The sequence below is a fragment of the Zootoca vivipara genome, chromosome 3 (assembly GCF_963506605.1).
Source record: "Zootoca vivipara chromosome 3, rZooViv1.1, whole genome shotgun sequence".
Taxonomy (NCBI): domain Eukaryota; kingdom Metazoa; phylum Chordata; class Lepidosauria; order Squamata; family Lacertidae; genus Zootoca; species Zootoca vivipara.
Window position 1 is genome coordinate 1,172,908 of NC_083278.1, and position 22,561 is coordinate 1,195,468.

General features: G+C 43.3%; 1 protein-coding gene across 5 annotated transcripts in view; it reads right to left on the bottom strand.

Moving 5' to 3' along the window:
* The window catches only part of TFAP2B (transcription factor AP-2 beta), a 68,903-nt gene that overhangs the window by 21,931 nt on the left and 24,411 nt on the right, over positions 1–22,561 (bottom strand). For 3 of the 5 annotated variants that reach the window (XM_060272307.1, XM_035110423.2, XM_035110425.2), the window contains exons 4-6: positions 15,817–16,036; positions 10,882–11,000; positions 4,251–4,392 (exon numbers count right to left, since the gene is read on the bottom strand). In XM_060272307.1, the coding sequence (XP_060128290.1) occupies positions 4,251–4,392; positions 10,882–11,000; positions 15,817–16,036 (481 nt within the window). Of the gene's footprint in view, positions 1–4,250; positions 4,393–10,881; positions 11,001–15,816; positions 16,037–22,182; positions 22,246–22,561 lie in introns of all 5 variants that reach the window. The other 2 variants (XM_060272306.1, XM_035110422.2) reach the window with 1 other exon arrangement.

Below are 22,561 nucleotides of genomic sequence, written 5' to 3' on the forward strand. Positions count from 1 at the left end.
AGTCGGGCAGTTATGGTATGTTAGGTACAAAGCCAAATTATAATAGGATAGTCCAGCTGTGCTGCCCTGAAACTGAAAGCAGATCAGATGTTTCAGGTGATGGAGAAAGTTCTTGTATGTGTGTCTTATCCATTAGGAAACAAAAGGAGAAAAAAGTAGAAATGTCAAATTTGCAGGCCAAATATTTTTCCATCTTCAAAGAGCAAAGGCTCTGTGAGCAATTAAAGTTCTGGGACATTAATATCTTTTGACCCTGCAGAAAAGGGCAATCAAATTCCAATCACGTCTAAAAAACATCTGGACAAATTTGAGCAAATGATTTTTCAGCAATCCATATATTTCTTTAAATTACGCTGTCAACGGAGAAAGCCACATCCTAGGGCACAAAATAAATGAGATCTGTTTGAGGCCTGCCTGCAAGAAAGAACATGTGGGGGGGAAACAGGCAGCCCTACACTACCAAAGGCCTAAGCCTGCCATAAAACCAAACAATATGGCACAGGAGCCAAAGGGAGGCATAAATCAAACAAATAGAAAAGCTATTGTAAAAGTTTCAATGAGCTAGAGAGAGACATCTAAATATAGCAGCAGATTTAATATTCCACCCCCCTGCTGCCCCCCAAGCTGCTGCTGTAAAAGCGTCAGATATACGGATGATTAACAGTAAACATTGGGAGGCGTGGGGTGAAATTTATTTTTTGTCATCTTGGATGGATAGCCAAGAATCCTATGGAAATCAACTTAAGAATTTTCTGCTGACAGGGGGTTAGGCCCAAGGTCACCCTTCATAAGGAAAGATAGGCTGACAAAGAATGGGAGTCATGTTATGCCAATTTTGGCAAACCAATTTTGCAAAAATTAATGCAAGAAGTGCATTTCATCTGTTGGCATGAGAATGGTAATGCAGTTTTACCATTTGATTCATCAACAACTGACATTTCTAAACTGACATTTCCTCCCACACCATTAAGAAACCTTGCAGCCATGCAATAAGTGTGAGCTGAATTGTGCATTTTGCTCAGGTTGAAGTGACGGCACCCATCCAATACCAGCTCATTCATCAAAGCCAAAACCCCAGAAGGCAAGCTTAGGAAACATCCTTGTCCACATTATACTGCACCTGGGCCATAATGTCATCAGCTCAGCCTCTTACAGTGACAAGAAGGGACGTCCCTGGTATACACATTACAGTGGGCTTTCTAGAGCAGTTGCTCTGGGCGCAGCATAGTGTCTAGAGCACAGCTGGGGAAATTGTAACCCTCTAGATTTTGCTGGACTACCGGTATGTCTCCCATGATCCCCAACCATTGGCCATGCTAACAGGGACTCATGGAAACTTGAATCCAACATTTGGAGGGCCACAGCTTCCCCACCATTGTAGGAAGTAACCACTATAGGAACCCTACACACAAAACACATGGCTGGCACTATCTTCAACTTTTATCCCCCATCCACATGGATCTGACAATGCTTGGATACAGGAACTATGGGCTGGCCAATTATTTGTTTCCTTCTAACCCAACTATCAATCAGATAAGAAAGCAACATTTTGGCATCTTTGGTCTTGCCCACACATATTTCTAGAACAACAAGAGAAGAGGCCACTAGGAAGTGACTAATGCATTGATACAGAAACAGTCAGTCCTTAGTTTTTTTCAACACAGGAAAGGGACTGTGTCTAGCCCTCACACAATCACTTTCACCATGGCTACGCAACTACTAGGCCCACCCATTAACAGCATCACAATTCCATTGCAGTTTTGTAAATTATCTGATACAAGAAGCAAGTGACACACATCTCCAGGTGGACAGATCTGCACAACCAAACAAAACAGGATGAAACAGCAAGGATGGACAACACCGTCCTGAATTAACTATATCTGAACACAGATGAAATGGGGAAATGTACACATGCAGATAACACCAGAGTCACCCAGAAGAATCAAATCTCATTGAAGCTATTGCAAAAATATTAATTGGTTTTTTTTTGTTATTTTGGACCACATCAGGAGGGGGAAATTAAGCAAAGCAACAGCTACACAATCACTGTAGAGATACAACCACTAACAGAATTGAAGATTCAAATTATTAGAGCCCAAGGAATACAGAAGTACAGGTGGGTTGTTTAAAAAAATGCAAATTAGCACAGATAATACTTTATTTAACATTGAGAATTCAGGGTAAATAGTATGACTTTTGGAAGTGATTTCATAAATGTGTGGGGAAGGCTCACTGGAATTGGTTTTCCATGTATTTCTGGGGGTGGGATGAATGGGAAATGATCCCATCTGTCAAAATGTTGTGTTGCCTGAAACTGATTGTTAAATATGGAATACCAACTGTGTCGATTCACAAAGTCAAGTCCTCAGAAGGTAAATATTTATACAGCACTTTGGGGTAGAATCATAGAATTGTTGAGTTGGGAAGGACCCTGAGGATCATCTAGTCCAACTCCCTGCAATGCAGGAATATGCAGCTGTCCCATATGGGGATCGAACCTGCAACCTTGGTGTTATCAGCACCACCATCTAACCAACTGAGCTATGCAGCTGAAAGGACTTCACATCTGGACCTTTCAAGTTTTGGGTATATCATATATTATCTCCTCTGAAATCAAAGGGGCTTGTTTCTAAGTAAATATGCTAAAGATCAGAATTGGGGGCGGGGGGTTCAAGGAAAAGCACCCTGGATTTAATGTCAGTTCTAACAGCCCCAGACAACACTAACCAAACCCCAAATACGGCTTCCACATGAAAGCATCTTTTCAAATCATAGAAGCTGCCTTCAAGAGACACATCTGCATGCAGCAACTCACTAGGTACAATTTTATCCACGCTACCTTAATCAATCCACACAACCTTCTTAAACAAAACACACACAAAAAAGTTGTCTGATGCACTGCATTGAGCCTGTGGCCAACTATTTTGAATGTTGATAGCATCCGTAATGCAAATATACTATAAACCTATAAACCTGAAGGCACAGATGTTGCTGGTTATTTCACATTAATAGGGTGCTCCTGGACTTAGGAACCTCTCTTCTGCAGCTTTTTGCTTCTCCATTTTTACCTTTTTATCCATTCTGACTCTCCCTTAATTCCTCTGGTTTTTGAAAACCCTGCTTCTATCTAGAATCTGAGAAAGTCAGTCAATTGCTACTATAGAGACCCTTCTGACTGGCTTTGTGCCTTCCTTCCACCTCCAGCCAACATTAGAGCACCGCAGCCAAACACTAAGCAAACAAAACCCTACAATACATTTAGATTTTATTACGGAAAATTGTTTGTTTGTTTGTTTGTTTGTTGATTGTATCCCGCTCATCTGACCGGGTTCCCCCAGCCACTCTGAGTGACTTCCAACAGAATGTAAATGAACACAAGAAAACAGCAGACTTTAACAGGGGTCAGCAAACTTTTTCAGCAGGGGGTCAGTCCACTGTCCCTCAGACCTTGTGGCGGCCAGACTATATTTTGGAAAATAATAATGAATGAATTCCTATGGCCCACAAATAACCCAGAGATGCATTTTAAATAAAAGAAGACATTCTACTCATGTAAAAACATGCTGATTCCCAGACCATCCGCGGGCCGGATTTAGAAGGCAATTGGGCTGCATCCGGCCCCCGGGCCTTAGTTTGGGGACCCTGCTTTAAAAGCTTTCCAATACTGGGCTGCCTTCAGATGTCTTCATGAGCCCACGTGGTACTGTGCACAATACACATGCTCATTAAGTCACAAGAGCCTTCCTATTCAAGCCTTCCTATTCAGGCCTTCAACCCCAGTAGGATTCTAACAATGAAAGGGAGCCCATGTTCCCAGTGGCCTGGCCACACCACCTTTCATGTTTCAGAGGGCATGCCTTCATGCTGATACTTCGCTACTAGTTTGCGGTAACATAAAAGATTGTTCCACCTCAGGTGCTTCCTGAACGAGAGACCTCCTGGATACCATATATTTGGAGCTCTTTGGAGGGAAAGCAATATATCAAATGTAATAAATAATCCAGCAGTAGACAAATCTGGACTGAGCTTGATATGTGAACCGTACCACAACGTATCTGTTAATCTGAAAATTATACAAAGGGGATAAAATCCACAGGGAGCAAAAGTTGTGACAGTGTGGTCTGTTTTGTAATTTAAAATCTACTGATCCCACGAAAGCAACCTGCTAAAGAATCAACATGAAACTACCAGTTTTGCGACCAGAATGTTGAAAGCAAAGTACAGTATATTATAGGGTTATTCCTACTCACTTTGTGGCAAGCAGCATATTCTTCCTGGAGTGGAGATCAGTAGGGTCTGTGTGCTGTCTGTTCAGGTACTCAGAAACAGCTTTGGCTGGGAACTCAGTTTCACAGATGTATCCAAAATCCCGAGCTAAATGTACAGCTTCTCCTGGGGAAAGATGAGCAGCTTTGATCATCATAGGTCAACCACATTGACACAATCCTTCTTAGCCAAGTGAGTACTAACTGAGTGAGACTGGCATGTAGTCAGATCCTTAGATCTGTCAGACCAACAACTAACTTTTCAGTTATCATGATCTTCTTCAGTCATTTGCAGATGTCCTGCACCTTCATCCTAAGCATTGCATTAAGCTGTTGGTCCTCCTTCATGGATCACTGCCTTGTCATGGTGAAGGGGCTTGAATAACTCAGAGAAGCTATGAGCTATGTCATGCAGGGCCACCCAAGATGGACAGGTCATAGTGGAGAGTTTTGACTAAATGAGATCCACCTGGAGCAGGAACTGGCAAACCACTCCAGTATCCCTGCCAAGAAAACTCCATGAACAAAGACAACAGGCATATAAAAGTTATGACGCTGGAAGATGAGCCCCTCAGGTCGGAAGGCTACTGAGGAAGAGCGGAGGACAAGTAGATTCAGAGCTGATGAAGCGGCTGGGCCAAAGCCGAAAGGTCGCTCAGTTGCAGATATGCCTGGAAGCGAAAGGAAAGTCCAATGCTGTAAAGAAAAATATTGCATAGGAACCTGAAATGTAAGAACCATGAAACTTGGTAAGCTGGATGTGGTCAAAAATGAGATAGCAAGAATAAATTTTGACATCCTGGGCATCAGTGAACTAAAATGGACAGAAATGGGCAAATTCAGTTCGGATGACCATTATATCTACTACTGTGGGCAAGAATCCTGTAAAAGAAATGGAGTGGCCCTCATTGTCGACAAAAGAGTGGCAAAAGCTGTACTGGGATGCAATTTCAAAAATGATAGGGTGATCTCGATACGAATCCAAGGCAGACCTTTTAACATCACAGTAATCCAAGTTTATGCACCAATACTGGTGCTGAAGAAAGTGAAATTGACCAATTCTATGAAGACTACGGTGCTGGAGGAGACTCTTGAGAGTCCCATGGACTGCAAGAAGATCAAACCTATCCATTCTTAAGGAAATCAGCCCTGAGTGCTCACTGGAAGGACAGATCCTGAAGCTGAGGCTCCAATACTTTGGCCACCTCATGAGAAGAGAAGAATCCTTGGAAAAGATCCTGATGTTGGGAAAGATTGAGGGCACTAGGAGAAGGGGACAACAGAGGACGAGATGGTTGGACAGTGTTCTCGAAGCTACAAACATGAGTTTGACCAAACGGCGGGAGGCAGTGGAAGACAGGAGTGCCTGGCATGCTATGGTCCATGGGGTCACGAAGAGTCGGACACGACTAAACGACTAAACAACAACAACAACATGAAGACTTACAACACCTTCTAGAAATGACACCAAAGAAAGATGTTCTTCTCATTATAGGGGATTGGAATGCTAAAGTAGGGAATCAAGAGATAAAAGGAATAACTGGCAAGTTTGGCCTTGGAGTTCAAAACGAAGCAGGGCAGAGGCTAATAGAGTTCTGTCAAGGGAACAAGCTGGTCATCACAAACACTCTTTTCCAACAACACAAGAGATGACTCTACACATGGACATCACCAGATGGGCAGCATCGAAAACAGATTGATTGTATTCTCTGCAGCCAAAGATGGAGAAGCTCTATACAGTCAGCAAAAACAAGACCTGGAGCTGACTGTGGCTCAGATCATCAGCTTCTTATAGCAAAATTCCAGCTTAAACTGAAGAAAGTAGGAAAAACCACTGGGCCAGTAAGACACAATCTAAATCAAATCCCTTATGAATACACAGTGGAAGTGAGGAACAGGTTTAAGGATTTAGATTTGGTGGACAGAGTGCCAGAAGAACTATGGATGGAGGCTAGTAACATTATACAGGAGTCAGCAATGAAAATCATCCCAATGAAAAGGAAATGCAAGAAAGCAAAGTGGCTGTCCAATGAGGCCTTACAAATAGCGGGGGAGAGAAGGCTGGCAAAATGTGAGGGAGATGGTGAAAGATACAGGAATTTCCAAAAAATAGCAAGGAGAGACAAGAGGGCCTTCTTAAACGAGCAATGCAAAAAATAGAGGAAAACAACAGAATGGGGGAAAACCAGAGATCTGTTCAAGAAAATTGGAGATATGAAAGGAACATTTCGTACAAAGATTACAATAATAAAGGACAAAAGTGGAAAGGACCTAACAGAAGCAGAAGACATCGAGAAGAGGTGGCAAGAATACACAGAGGAATTATACCAGAAAGATATGGAGGTCTCGTACACCCCAGGTAGTGTGGTTGCTGACCTGGGAAAGACCCTGATGTTGGGAAAGATTGAGGGCACTAGGAGAAGGGGACAACAGAGGATGAGATGGTTGGACAGTGTTCTCGAAGCCACGAACATGAGTCTGACCAAACTGCGGGAGGCAGTGGAAGACAGGAGTGCCTGGCATGCTCTGGTCCATGGGGTCACGAAGAGTCGGACATGACTGAACGACTAAACAACAACAAAGCTGTTGGTCATACTGAATGTAGTAGAGTTCTAGAGCATTAAATGTCTGTGACCTGGGCCACAAAATGGTAACCAATATAACCACATCAACTCAACTAGATGTTGTCTGAAACTGTTACAAGCAGGCTGAATCACACGGGGAAATGCACATTGCACACAGCAAATCTGAATTTGTTATTCCATGCCCTGAATGGTGTTCTATGATGGGAATCTAAAAATTCCTAATAAATCCACAGTTCCCAGAATTCTTTGAAGGAAGCTATGACTGTTAAGTGCCATAATAATGATATCACTTAGTAGTGAGGTCAGCCTTACACTAAGACTGAGATAAGAAGTAGTTTTACTCCCCAAGGTTGCACTGGCAATATTGTGGAAAGAGCTGTTCAGTTAAGCACTTTGAAGCCCCATTTATTTCAATGGAAGAGATTGACATGCACACTTATTTCTTCTATTGAGATCAGTCCTATTTTATAGCGCTTACTTTTGACTGAATTGTACCTTTGGAGTGCAATGCTGGAAAAAAATACAGTTGGGTTTTATTATTCTCTTTCCCAAGAGTTATTTTTGAGCTCTTCACGTACACTTTCTTCAGACTGCTTGCTCTACCTTCGTTGCCCTCGTTCCCGTAAAATTAATTGGCAAACAATTAAAAACAAACAGACTTGCACACTTGTTGTAACACCTTCTTTCAATAGGCCAGAGTCCAGGAAGCAAAAGACAGTGTTCTGGACTGTCATAGCATTGCAGGTTCTCTAATAAGTAGAGCTGGAAGAAAAATTCAAGCAAAGAATGTGTTCCTTCTTCCCCTGTGGTAGAAGGCCTGAATACTGATTGAGCAAAGCCTCACTTAACATTCACAACTTGGAGAACATTCAAGACATCCAGCCTGTCATAAATACAAAGCGATGTAATGCTATTGTGAGAAGTTACAGACTGAGTTGCAGTTAGGAAGAATAAGGACTCAGGAGCTTTAGATCATTGGATGCTAGCATTATATTAGGGCTCCAATTTGAGCGAAGTCTTGTCTAGCCTCCAAGCACAAATGCTTAGTTCTGAACTACATGAAAAATGGACAAGACTATCCCTGTGGCATTTGCAGCATGCATTTTTCCTCCCTTGTTGCAAGTGAATTTGGGCATTCTGTTGCTATGCAGGAATGGATAGTGCAAAGTTCTCCAAACCTCCTGTTCCACTATGGTTATATTAGAAATATTCCCTGCACAAATCCCTTGCACAGCTGGATGCCAAAACTGTCGATTAAGAGTCTCCATATCTCCTAGGTGAGGGAGATGTGAAGGCTGTATTTCCATTCCAATGTGGAGGACCATCAATTTCTTTATGCACAACAGAAGTCCAAAAGCACCCCAAGTTAACATGAGTCAGCCCTACCCTAAGGAAGTAGAGTGCAAGTCTCAGGCTGGGTTCCTAAACAGAACTGAACCCCTAAACAAGCTACCAAAAAATACAACAGCGGACAGTCAACACATGTATACATTCTGTTGTTGCTGCAGCTTGTTATGTATTTTGTGTTCTCATTTTGTATTTTGATATTTTTGACTGTGTTCCAGTGTAAAACATCATGTACTTCATCAATTGGTGCTTGCATCCTGCTAGAATTTATCCCTTTGCCATTGAAAAATAAAAAATAGATACCTTCACTCACTACATCTCCCTCAAAATGTAGCATGTAGGATAAAATTCTGTGTACATGTATTCAGGAACAGTAAGGGCTTGTTGACATGGGAATTTATAGTGGATTTGTTGCTACTCGTGGACGCAAGCTTTACAACATCTACACAATGCTGTCCTAATCAAAATGCCATCATTTAATTGGGAATGTTCTGTTTTACAAACAATCCTTTAATCAGTTTGGATTATAGCTATGGTACTGGGGGAAATTATCATATTATAAAATAAGTTATTGTAAAATTTAAATACCTGCCCCTTTTCTGATTACTGATACTACACTGTAGTTTAAACCTAGAGGAGGAGGAGGAGGAGGAGGAGGAGGAGGAGGAGGAGGAGGAGGAGGAGGATCAAGGGCAACCCCAGAGACTGTTACCTATAAAAATAAATATGTCTAATAATCCTAATGACACATTATTTTCAAAAGGAAAGGAAGTGGGAGAGAGAGATGACCTTCATCAAATCTCCATTCACCATGGATGTTCAATTCTCCTTATGAAACTTACAAGATAAAGACCAGACTCCCTGCCCCATGTGAATCCTGAACAGTGATGAATGAAACATTTTTGCCACAGGCAATAAAATGGAAGAGCAGTGGAAGAGAGTAAGATAGTGCTGAAGCAGTTGCTAATTCAGGAGGATAGGCCAAGATAGAGTTCTTTAAGGGAAACTGTTTGGCTTGCTCAGCAACAATTTTGTATATTTTGTAATGCATCTCACTCCAATATTCACAAACACAAAAGCATCTCACTCCAATAGTTGCATACACAATTCTAGTTCCCTGTTAACTTTGAGAATCCCTAGAGTGATAACAGTCCACAACTGAAGAACTTGAATAGGGGTTAGGTGGAGTTGTACTCTTACATCATGATCCAACACAGAAATGACACCTGAGTAATGCATGATAGACTGTAATCATACAGTATCAGCAATTTATTATGTGCAAGTTTGCTGTCCATCTCAATCCTAAGGGACCTTTGGGCTGCTTTCCTCAGCAAGCAGCTCATCCCTCTCCTCTACATTTTCTGTGATCATTTCCTATTTACTTTATAAGCTTTGGAATATCTTCACTTCTCATTAAATGTTTCTCCTGAAATGGACCTTCATCATCATTATTATTTTAACAATGACTTAGAAACCAGGAAATTGAGTGATATCTTGCAGATCCAAACAGAAGCAGAATTTTGTCAAGTAACTAGCAAAGATCTCTGGTACCAATACCTTTATTCCTGAAGTAGGTATGCTGACTTTTCTAATGCTTCATTCAGGTCTACAGCTTAATCACATTCAAATAACCAGATTCTGGAACCTTGAGGTCAATAATTACATATAGTACACTAATGATACCCCACTGGTGTTTTTTTAATTCTGCTTTTGAAAGAATCCTGTAAATCCTTATTAGTGTCAGTTACATGTATTTGTCAAGGTGAAGCCTCCAATTCTTCTCTGAGCCAGCATGCCTCTCTATAACCCAGAACTCAGTTTTCCGCAAAGCACAGTTCTATACACATTGACTGGGGCCCAGTCACTGAACACTGAAGAGATTACTTGCAAGTAAATATGCATAGGATTGGGAGCTTAGTCTGGAATCTAGCAGCAGCAACTACCCTTTCTCCTCTGCAACCCTGAAAAAATACCCCTACACACACACACACACACAAACACACACACACACACAGAGAGAGAGAGAGAGAGAGAGAGAGAGAGAGCAATTGCAATAGAAAGAAAGCTCCCACTGGTATCAATGGAGTTCCATTGGTATTACCTTCATAAGACAATGCAAGCAGCCAACCTTTCCCCCACCCTCCCCTCCAAAAAAAATAATCCACCCATGTTTAAAATTTCTGTTTTTATATTCTCCTCCATCCCAAGGAAGAGTTGCTGCTTAACTCAAACGCTCACATAGCACCTCTTGGTATATTAATTTACTGTTCTTCTTGGGTCTGTGCAGTTGCTTTTCAGAAGTACCTCAATGACACTTCCCAACACCTCTTAGGATTAATTCGGTTGTGAGCCCATGGCTGGTCCGATCAGAGGCGTGCTCACTCCAAAGCACATCTCGCTGCCCTCAGTGGGACTCACTCCGAAGCACAGGCTGAAGTCAAGCCATTTCGGTTGGCGAGATCTACACCGGCCCCAGAGTGTGGAGATATGGGCCGAGCTTGATGGTGCTTCTTTGTTCTTTATTCAACACTCCTGCTTCCTGCATGACGGAGCTTTGGTGCTACCCCGGCAGCGATTTCCACTCAGTGCACGAGCCTTGTGCGAAATGTCCCCGCCCCGCCCCCCGCCCTCGAGAGTCGCCCTGGGGCGCCGCGGGGGGATCCGCGCGGGCCGCGTCTGCTTACCTTCCACCAGGGAGGTGAGTAAGGTGACATTTGCCGCTTTGCGCCGGCCGGCTGGCAAATTCAAGCCGATTTTTTCTAGCCTCTCTCGCAACGATCTGCCCCCGTTTTTCGATTTGGCTCTGCAATTGCAAAATGGGGGAGAAAGAAGGTGCTGATTCGAAGCTGAAGGAATGTTCCCAGGAAAGAAACTTTTTGGGGGGTGGGGGTGGGGAGGAGGTGGGGGAAGCGACTATGAGGCAGATCCCCGGAGCTGGAAGGGGCTTTAGCGCGCGTGACTGTGTCTGAATTGCAGCTGACTGAGGAAGTTCTACCGGTAGCAGACAAAATTGAGAAACGGAGAGGGAGAGGGAAGTAATGAGACAGACAGATCGAGAGATGGACAATGGGGAGGGGGAGAAAGGAGAGCAGGGGGGAGGGAGAAATCATGATTCTCGAGGAAGAGTTAAGCTGAGGGATCACAGAATTGTAGAGTAGGAAGGTGTCCCAAAGGGTCATCTAATCCAACCCTCTACAACACATAACTTACTGGTACTGGTTGGACCCTGCACCAGGAAAGCAAAAGGAGCTGGGGGCTGGTAGCGCCCAACCAAGGCAGCAGCAGCCCGATTCGATTTTTTATTTGAGCACTGGTTGGTTTCATTGTGGCTTGCTCGTAGTAAATGGGCATAGCCAAGGGGAGCAGGGGGCTGGTGGGCAGCTACCCCCCCACATCAATAAAAAATACATAGCTAACTGCGGTTCTGCCTCCCCCTTAACAAAAATCCTGCTTACGCCCATGAGATAGATTATTAGCTTTGAGGAAAAACAAATGTCTAGTCTTGAGAAACACCTCGGTGACCATAAAACTGGAAAGGTGGAAAGGTCAGAGAAGTAGGAGATCAAGACTTCCGGGATGCAGGTGGGTGTGGGGAGGAGAGTGACCGCTTGTACAACTGCCCTCAGCAACGTGAAGAGTTTAGTATTGATTCTGAGTGTGTGTGCCTTTTAATTGCAGCTGGCAACCTTTTGACCAATTTATATATATTTGCCTATTATTGAAATCTCGGTATTGCAGGCACATTTTAACAATATCTACCATTCCTTTTAGAAAAAGACCTCTTATCCATTTCAGCAACATAGCACAAATAAATAAAAAAAGCCCACAGAACTGGCAGCCCTGCTTTTTAAAAATGAGTCCTCTGCAATTAAAGTGGGCCCCACTGAGGGAATGGAAGCTTTCACTAGTTGATCTAGCAATTAAAGGATTGCTGCTTTCCATTCATTTGACAAGAGCAACAGACTCACTTTGCAATGATAGAGGAAGACCCCACCTCTACTTCTGGGCTTCACTTCTTCATCAAGCAAATGGCAACCATTGGCCAGGATGCATGTGTGCATATGAACATAGATGGATGCATGCTGAAAACCACATGCCCAAGCTTCACACAGGCTGAAGGGAGGGGGAAGCTACATACTACAGGGGGGAAAGGGGGGGGAATAAGAAGGACAGGGCTTACTCTGCAACTGTGAAGATCTTACATTAGACGTGATTTCTGCACTGTTTCCCATCCTCTCTTCTGAAAAACACACCAGCTGGCTAGCTTCCCATTGGCTGCAGGAAGCTCCTACAGCCAATGGGAAGCTGCGCACGCCTCCTCCGTGCGGAAGGAGCACCAGAAATAGCCTTTGCTCATGCATGCACACACTACGGCCCACTGTGCTGTCTGCAGGACCGTGAACCACCCCCAAGCCACAAAACCCTTGCAACCCCCTATACTTAGGCGCATAGCTGTCAAGTTTTCCCTTTTCTCACGAGGAAGCCTATTCAGCATAAGGGAATTTCCCTTTAAAAAGGGGAGAACTTGACAGCTATACTTAGGCACCCCATTTCACAGGCAAGGCCAATAACCCTCTCCCTCTGGTTTTTCCCCCAAACTGTTCTTTAGAGGCATCATGTATTGTAGCCATTGATAGGCCTGCCCTCCATGAATTGATCTCATCCCCTTTTAAAATCATCCCCCATATTGTGGCAGTGAATTCCATAGCTTCACTATGCCCTGTGTGAAGAATGACTGCCTGTTGTCTGCCTGAACCTTGCTTCATTTTGTTTGAGTACCATGGGAGAGGGAGAAACACATCCACTTTCTCCACATCATAAATATTTGTGGACACCTCTCTCATATTCCTCGTTCCTCACCCTTTTCTAAACTAAAAAGCCCCAAACACGGTATCATTTCCTCCCAGGTGGGTTGCTGTGACCCAGTGATCATTTGGGTTGCTCTTTCCTTGCAATCTCATTGCCCTCGGGAAACAAGCCCCCCCCCCCCCGCTCACTTCTAACTCCAAATCATTTATGAACCATTAAAAAAAAACTCCAGTCCCTATGCAGAGACCACACACCTGACACATCCACTATGAGGATTGTCTATTTATTCTTATTCTCTGCTTCCTGTTCTCTAACCAGGTACCATCAGAGGACCCATCCTCCAATTCCATGACTGCTAGAGTTACACAGTATCTACCAGGTCACCGCTGTACACTTATTCAATGGCATTCTCAAAGAACCAGAGTTCGGGCACAAATGAACCCCTTACTGAAGAGATGTACCACATTAACTGAAAGTAAGGAGTGTTTCCATGGTGGGGTGTGAAGAGCAAACAGTTCCGCTGCACCAGGCCAGCCCTTGCCCCTGGAGCAACACACCCCACCATGGAAACACTCCTCAAGCGGCTTTGTTGCATTTCCATGGAGGGGCATGGAGGATGAACAAAGCCAGCTGTGACAGGGCAGCCCCCACCACTGAAGTGATACCAGCCCCGAGCAGTGGGGGTGAGGGATGGCTCAGTGGGCTCCTTCACCCTCCGTGCCCCCCCTGCATCCCCACCACAAGGGCACATGTGTATGTCCCGGGAGGGTGGGATGGAACACTGGGGCAGACAAGTCACAACAGTTCCTAGAGTGTCCACTAACAGGAACTCACCTGGAGGGTCACCTGACTAAGTTCCTGTTCCTCCAGATATGCAGATGAGATGGGTTAGCTGGCAGAGAAAAGCCCCTAGCCAGCAGCCATTCTCTCTCTTAGCCTTCTCTCCTTCGATGGGAACACATCTCCAGAGAATCTCTAGTTAGGATGGTTCACCCTCTTGGCCTGCAGCCAAGAGAGAGACCAGATGGAGCCTTACTTTACTAAGTAGTCTCCACATGTATATATCTGTAACTTTTCTAAGCAAACCTGCCTTTCTGAGATTATGCTGTTAACTCAGGATGAAACTGTAAGTAAACTCTATCTTATTTTATAAACACTGTGTTGTGTATTTCTTTTAAGGGGGACAAAGGGGACTTTGCCAGGAAGTATAATATTGTACAGGTTTTAGCAAACCTGAATGCACACGCTTTGCTGCGCACAAAAGGGGAATGTCACTCTGCTGATATTGGAAGCTTGCTAACACAAGCTTGGATAGGATCTATCAAATAATATATCCTAATCCACATCCTAACATTCCCCACAGGGAGCACCCTCCACTGCTGGTACATCAACACTCATCCCTTCTTCCCTGGCAGGAGGGAGGAAGCAGCATTTTGTGGTTGCCACATGTGCCAAAATGTATTGGGCCAGCCATGTGCCTTAGAATTTCTTACACCAACCCTTTAAAATAAGCCAGCATTATGAATTCCTGGAGGGGAAAGTTAAGGTTGGAATCGAGTCCTTTGCCTAAAAGAGATGGCTAACCTATAGCACTCAACATGTTGTACTCCAGCTCCCATCAGCCCTTGCCAACATAGCCAATGTCCAAGGATGATAGAACTCATAGCTCAGCAACATCTGGAAGAGCCCAGGCTAGCCACTCCCGGCCTAAGGCTACCTAATGTATTTTGATCCCTAGAATGCCTGGCTCACAACTTAACTCCAGGCTGTTACAGTACAACAGCAAAAGTGCTGAATATGCATACATTATCATTTATCTATTATATCAACCCTGCCCTTCAAGTAAAACTTACTTAAAACAATGTTTAAAAAATAGATGAAAGCAAAAATAAGGCATTTGTTATTTCAGCATTGCAGGGGATTCAACTAGATGATCCTTGGTAGATGACCCAACCCAATGATTCTAGGATTCATGGTGAACAACTACTACAACTACTACTACTTAACATATCACAGGAAACAAAAAACAAAAGGCACCTGAGCAGGACAAGGTCCCAAAAGGACATGAGAGACTCAGTCGTAGGCAAGCCTCACTGGGGGAACACTCCAAAGATGGGGTGCCACAGCTGAAAAGAGTTTTTTTTCTCAGTTGCAACGTACGTCATCTCCAAAGGCAGAGCCACCTGGGCCCAGAAGATGATCTTAACATTTGGGTAGATTCACTTGGGAGCATTTTAAGTATCCCAAGCTGTATATTGCTTTATAGGATATGCTCCTGAACTTTGAATTTGCTCTGAAAAGCAGTGCCAATGTAGTCCTTTAAGAACTGGTGAGATGTGTTCCACATGACCAGTCCAACTCAAAAGCCTTGCAGCCAACTGTTTTTTTCCCCCAAGAAGTCCTCAGAGCCCCATACATGCATAGTGGTAGCCAGACTGTTAAGTATACAGTGGTACCTCTACTTACAAATAACTCTACTTACGAATGTTTCTACTTACGAATGAAGCTCAGTCCGCCATCTAGGATGCGGTTTAGATAGGATTTTTTCTACTTACAAATTTTTAGATAGGGTGGCTTCTACTTATGAATTTTTTCTCCCAATGCATTCCTATGGGATTCGACTTACAAAATTTTTCTACTTACGAATGTGCGTTCGGAACGCATTAAATTCGTAAGTAGAGGTACCACTGTATGTCCTATGAGGTCTTCTACATGCATCAACATCAACAGATACTCACATAGCTGATCCCTGTAACAACACCTAATAAATCTCACACATAAGCACACATATAGCTATCCCAAGGCCTTACCTTCTAAGTACTCCTCCGAGAAGCGAGGCATTCAAACATTCTGGGGGTGAGAGGCGCCTTTGAACTTCTCCAACAGTTACTTTGTACTTGGAAGTTGAGCTGAGCAAAGAGAGCCGCCCAGGTACTGAACAAAATACTTCGCCTGTGTTCACAGACATGCCGCCAAGGAAGCCGTCTTTGTTCATCATCAGGGAAGTTACAGATTTTGGAGGAACTGGAACTGGGGAGACAGAAAAGTAGGTGTGGGAAACAGCACACTTCAGGGACCAGCTGGTCCAGCTCAGTCATAAGACCATGTTTGCTCAGCCTTACTGCCATGGCTCAGAGTCATATGGGGGATCCCATCACAGGGCTGGTTCTTATAGAGCTGCTATGGCAGGCCCCAATGCCACATTAGCAGTGTTTCACATAGAAAGACGCTTTGGGTGTTATCCTCAGAACACGAGAGCTGCTAAACTGAGAGGGACCAAAGGACCCCATCCAGAATGACAGTGAGCAGAGTGGGAGCAGCTGCCATGCAGCCTGACTGCATCCTTTACAGCTCACAGTAATGCTTGGAAGTCACTCTAACACTAAGCTGTGGGCAGAGGAGGCTCCTTTCCAGGACAGTAAGACTCTTCTTTCAGGAAGGAGCAACTGTGGCATAATAATGAGGAGTCAGTCTCGGACATTAGGCATTTCCCAACAACACAGAAAGAAGCCACATTGCTGAAGGTGATGTTGGCAAGAGTCCCATATTGCCTCAGCTTCCATGGAAAAGGACCACATGGCAAATTCTTTCCATGGAAGTAGTAAAAGGAGCCATGCTGCAATGGGTCCCAGGAGAACTTGGAAGGGAAGGGAACACAAACCATATGGAATAAGTCAATACCTACAATACTATCAGACTTAACATCGCTATTCATAATCCACCATATATGTGTGTGTGGCAGGGTACAACATAAAAACACAATAGGCACAGGAATGGCAGTGGTGGAGGAGGATGAGGAACCCCTCTTGTCACTGAGAAGCCAGGTTTAACAGGTGGGTGTCTATGAAGAGAGCCAGCTTCTATTGGTCAACTTGAGTTCAGCAGAGTACAGCTGTTGTGTCCCACTTTCTTTAATTTTTAAATCTGTGTTCATCTTAATCAGTGCACGAACTCTTGAGTTTCCCCTCTCTCTTTTAGGGTGACATGGAGCCTATGCCCTAAACCACGGACCCCCAAATTCAGCCCTCCAGATGTTTTGGGACTACAATTCCCATCATGCCTGACCACTGGTTCTGTTAGCTAGGGATGATGGGAGTTGTAGTTCCAAAACATCTGGAGGGCTGAGTTTGGGGATGCCTGCCCTAAACCCTTACATGGAGGGGGAAGGGCATTTCACTACCGGTAGAATTATAGAGTTGGAGGGACCTCAAAGGTCATCTAATCTGCTGCTGTTGCTACAGCATCTTGGATAGGTGGCAATTAAGCTTTGAAAACCTCCAGTGAAGGAAAGGCCTCCATCTTCCAAGGGAGTTTTCCTAACACTTTGTCAAAATCACCAATATTGTAATTTTAACCCACTGCTTCAGATCCTTTCCTAAAGCATCAGAAAATAAATTAGCTACATGTTTTAAGATGCTTATCATATCACCACCTCTTAATTGTCTTTTCCGGGCTAAATAGCATGTTAGGACACACCTGCTGAAGCTAATTTTTTGCATAATTTTTAGGGTGGGGAAACCTATCCCTGTTATATTTAGTCACCCAGTTGCCTCTCCAACCAACAATTGTATATCTTTCTCTGGGCCAGTGACTGTTTCAAGCTTTTTCACAGATTAGATATTTAGAACACCAACCCATGAATCTATTAGTTTAACCCCAGGGTGGTTGCAACAATACTCCAATTAACCCTTCATAGATTCTTCCTTATCTCTAGGGAAGTTGCCCTGGTGTTTCTAAGTATATTTGTAATTATGTAGAAGTTGGAGACAGCAGGCGGCCTTTACTACAACCACATGGTAAAACAGAATATGTAACAAGGGCAATTAGAGATCCACAGCCTGACCCACTAACCCATTGAGCCAGAGAAACTTGTATGGAAAGCTCATCTAGGCACCGTGAAGTGATTGGAACATCACCTTCAAAAAAAAGCATTTTGGTTTAACTTGTTCCTGGATCACATCCATAAATGTAGTTTTTAAAAAGAGGGAAGTAAGCTTTTGAGCTGTTCAGTGTAGCTCCATATATTATAATGGACAAGCCATTGCAAAGGAAACAATATCAGTGTTCTTAATAATATTTGTGGCACTCAGAGTTTAGATTGGTCAGTAACTTCTCTCTCTACGTATAAACTGTAAGACATTTTGTGCACTGTATAAACAAATACTTATTACTCGTAAATATTTGTTTCATTATTTTTTAGTACTGATTCACAAATAGAAAAAGGAAAGGAATCCAATGAATTGCTAAACTGGTAAACTTAGCAGCTGGATCATTTTTGCACTGGTTTGATAAAAACTTGTATATTTAGGTTTTTTTAACCCTTTATCCTGTCTTGGAATTGATGAAAGCATTATTTATTTATTTAAAAGTAGATAGACTGGGAGGGCTGGTTGTGTAAAAAAGCAAATCATTCTAATTCCAAATGAAAATGGAGCTCACTACTGAAAAGCTGTTTTCCCCTAAGATTCCAAGTTGCTCAAACAATTTATTTCAAGAATGAGCACTGTTTTAAGAGAATTAGAGCAAATTCACCAACTATAAGTAGACTTGGGTAGAAAGTTATTAAACAGGGCACCCCCCCCAAAAAAAAGGAGGAATTTATTGATATACCAGTATTTTGCTTGCTACTGAAATTTTTAAAAATCCCTATGATTTGCAGCAGGTGCTCTGATCAATCAACCAATCACTGTAATTTATACAGAGACTCCCTCCCCCAGTTGTTTCATTTGCTGCCTGTAATTGAGAAGGAACCATACTTAAGGTACGCTTCATGCAAGAGTTAATAAGGCCTGACAGCTGCTGCTATTGCTGCTTCCTTGAGATCAGTGCAGACTGGCGTTACCTTAATAGACAAAGCGAGTTCTCAAGTTCCAAAAGGGAGGGAAGGGGACATTTGGATTCTACAAACATGTCCTGCAGGAAGCCAAATATATATATGGCAAGTCTAGATTCTGTACTTTACACTTGTTCTTATAAAGAGCAGATGAAATGGTAAACCTGTGTCCGGACTGTCCCACTTCAGATTGTAGGTGAATGCTTTTTTTGGGGGGGTGGATTTCTGGGTATAGAAAACTAAATGTCAGAGGAAAGGGTTATAACCTAGCCATTTTCCTTATATGCTAGATTTCTTACACTTAAGAATGTTATCCAAAGGCAAAACAATGCACCGCTTGAGCCGCTCGCCTGCAATCTGAAGTGGTACACTCCTGTAAGAAGGGGCTACCACAACTACTATTTGTGAGAACCAGGTCGCAGCTTTTTCTATGACACTTTCATGCCTCAAAATGAATCGCATCTATAGCTGGTTAGAAGAGAGGAAAGCCAACTTTTAAAAACTCCTTAAGGATTCCTAATATCATCATATACTGGCGCTAGTGTTTCAGCCAGGTGTGAAGTACAATCTGAGCTATTTCAGCGGGACTCCTATTTCCAGCTACCGGTATGTATCCCTAGGAAAAGGATTGTTGCCCCATTCATGAAAGTACTCTTAGTGGCAAAAGGGGCGGGAGTATGGTGCGTGCGCATTGCATATACATTGATTATATATGTACACATCATCTTCCAAGCTTCCCAAACGTATAAAATCGAGTGTCTTAACAGACTAGGCTTACCAAGGAAATTGGCAAGTCAATAACCTCAAGGGAAAGAGTAGACAGAACAAGCTTTCGTCCAGGTTTTATTACAAAATATTTCCTTCCACCACCCCAGAATCCCACACTAAAGCGCTGTAACAACTACAGAAGTCAACCGCCCGTGTTAGATTTCATAGATCCGTGCTGCTTGGTGCGGATTGGACGGAGGTTTCAAAGTAAACGACTGAGTGGTTTTCTCTCATGGGAAGCGAAAGCTGGCTTGGCTTCCGTTTGCTCTTCTCGCGCATATGTTTTCCTTATATTCACGCAGTTCAATTAATTATTTATATTATTATTATTATTATTATTATTATTTTAAAAATCTATATTGCCCTTCTTCCGAGATTCACAGAGCGGTTTATAATATAAAAACACAAAAATACATAACATAGTAACAAACTAAAACAGTAAACCACCCTCTCCCCCATACAATTTAAAAGTCCATAGAGATTTATCTGTATATCTAATGGATCTATCACTCGTCTAGGGCGAGGTGTTGCAGGGGCTTATCTGCGAAATCAATCCCAATTGAGTGAGTTAGTTGTGGCTTAACTGCGCCCTGTGGATAAAGGGAATGCACTCTGCACATGCTCAAAGGGACTACCTTCATTATTAATCTGCATCTCTTAGGCCTTATTATCAGCTTTGTAAAACAAGTTCTAGGGGTCTCACAAATCTTTCAGCTGGATCCTAAACTTGGTTTTTACTAGCATTCTTTAAGTTCTCACCAGAACTTCCTTCCAAGAGATGTATTTAGAATGAATCTCCTTCCCCTCCCTTTCACCACCCCTACTCTGCATTTTAGAAATTTTTATATTAGCTCCTTGGTCTATCAGGGCTCCTGAACGCCTTCCATGACCAGAAAATAAAATATCAGATCACAGAAGGCATTTAATTAGAAAGAAACGAAAAAAAGCCCAATCTGATCAAACCGAGTGGAACCAGCAGCTCTGGGATCTTGGCTGACCAGGCCTAAAACAAGTCTGGGGGTGAGTTTTGCTGGTCTTCCTAACCGCCTTCAGCCTCTGTCGCCCCCGGCCGCTTAACTGGCGTAGCGAGGCAGTCATAGCAGCTCCCACGGGCAACGCAACAACATGGTCACTTCAAAAGAAAGGGGTCCCTTTCTATTATTGATGCAATAAGTTATAAATGATCAAGAACTAATTTCAAGGATATGAATATTAGTATTGTAAGGTTTGTGTCTTTGTAAGTTTTTTCTGTATGTTTGTATTGTATGTTTGTACTGTATATTTGCACGTATGTACCGTATGTTTGTTTGTATGTACGTACGTATGTCTGTAGGTATATCCGCTATGTTAAAAGCTTGTAATAAACTTAATTTTTTAAAAAAAGAAAGAAAGGGGTCCCATTTTTAAAACGAAGACGACCCCCTTACACACCACTTGCTTTTTAGTTGCATCCTCACACGAGGAAACTGCACCTTTACAGGGCAGGTCTACGCAGATTTACTCCGAAGCAAGTCTCACTAGTTGGGGGGGGGGGTCTCAACCTTATTCTACAAGTGGCAGCGCCCCCTCCCTTTTGTCAATCGATAAGCATTTTTAATAGGCACTTAAACATATTTACAGCTGGAATCGCTGCCAACTCTATACTGTAGGCCTGACTCATTTCGGGCCCCAATCTTCTCAGACGCGCTTGCCAACAAACAAACTTACCCCGAAGAGTTTTAGAAGGACAGGTTAAATCAAGGGATGTAGATGAAAGCCTGAGATGCAGTTCTGCCCCCTTGTCTTCAGCAGAAAGAGGTTGCCTGTCTCCAGAATTGCCACTACTATGAGGAAGCTGCTGATAGGATTAGTTGGTTTGTTAAATTTGTATACCGCCCTTCATCCGAGGATCAGAGGGCGGTTTACAATAAGACCATAGCAAAACTAGAAACATGCCCTATTCCTAACGCTGCTCATCTTTCCTGCCTTGTGAAATCTGGAAGTATCTTGCCATAATTGTTAGCAGCAGGTATCCTACATTTCTTGGGTTGTGGCGGAAGGAATACATTCAGGAAAGTTTTTTTCAGCTTTAGTGGACTTGCGTTGGAACTGAGTACTCTTACGAAGCCTGATCCCTATACATATTTACTCGGAAGCAAGTCCCACCACGTTCGATAGGACTTGCTACCAGAGAAGCATGCACAGGATTGCAGCCTTACCTGGAAGTCAGTCCAAGACAATGGGACTTACTTTGCGGGGTGGGGGCGGTTAAATTAAAATACGTGACCAGAAGACCAGATCCAGCAGCCTGCATCCTAAAGTTGTCTCCGAGGAGTAAGGGCTCCAAAAGGCGCCCTAACCCCACCCTAACCCCAACCGCACTTTCTCCCCAGTTGCTTAATTTGTTTGGGACCATTCTCACGTCCAGGATCCTTTTCACCCTTTCCTTACGTGGGGATGTGCTTCCAATTAAATGTGTTGAGGTCGGAGCGCGAGTCCTGCAGCCAACTGGGCGGTGGATCTGGATGCCAGTGTCTCATCAAACCCATCCTCCAAGTAAGTAGACCATTCAGGCTGCAACCCTGTGCATACTTACCTGGGAGTAAGCGCCGTTGAACACACTGGGACTTACTTCCGAGTAAACATACATAGGATCGGGCTGGACATGAGGGGAAAAAACAAAACAAGAACACACACACTCTACTTGATGTAAAAAAAATATTCATCTGAGTCAGAGGCTGCGGTCCTAAGTCACAAGAGGGACCCTCATTAAAATGAACGGAACTTGCCTCTAAGTAGATCTGATCGGGACTGGAGTGCAAGCGGAGTTTAAACAGATATTGCACTTGTCGCTTTGCCCGCTTATATAACTGAAGCCAATGCATTTCATAGCATTTTCCCTTGCAGGTACCGTCTGGGTATTATCGCGCCTGCCTGCTTCTTCTTCTTGTTGTTGCTACAGTCCCTTTGAAAGA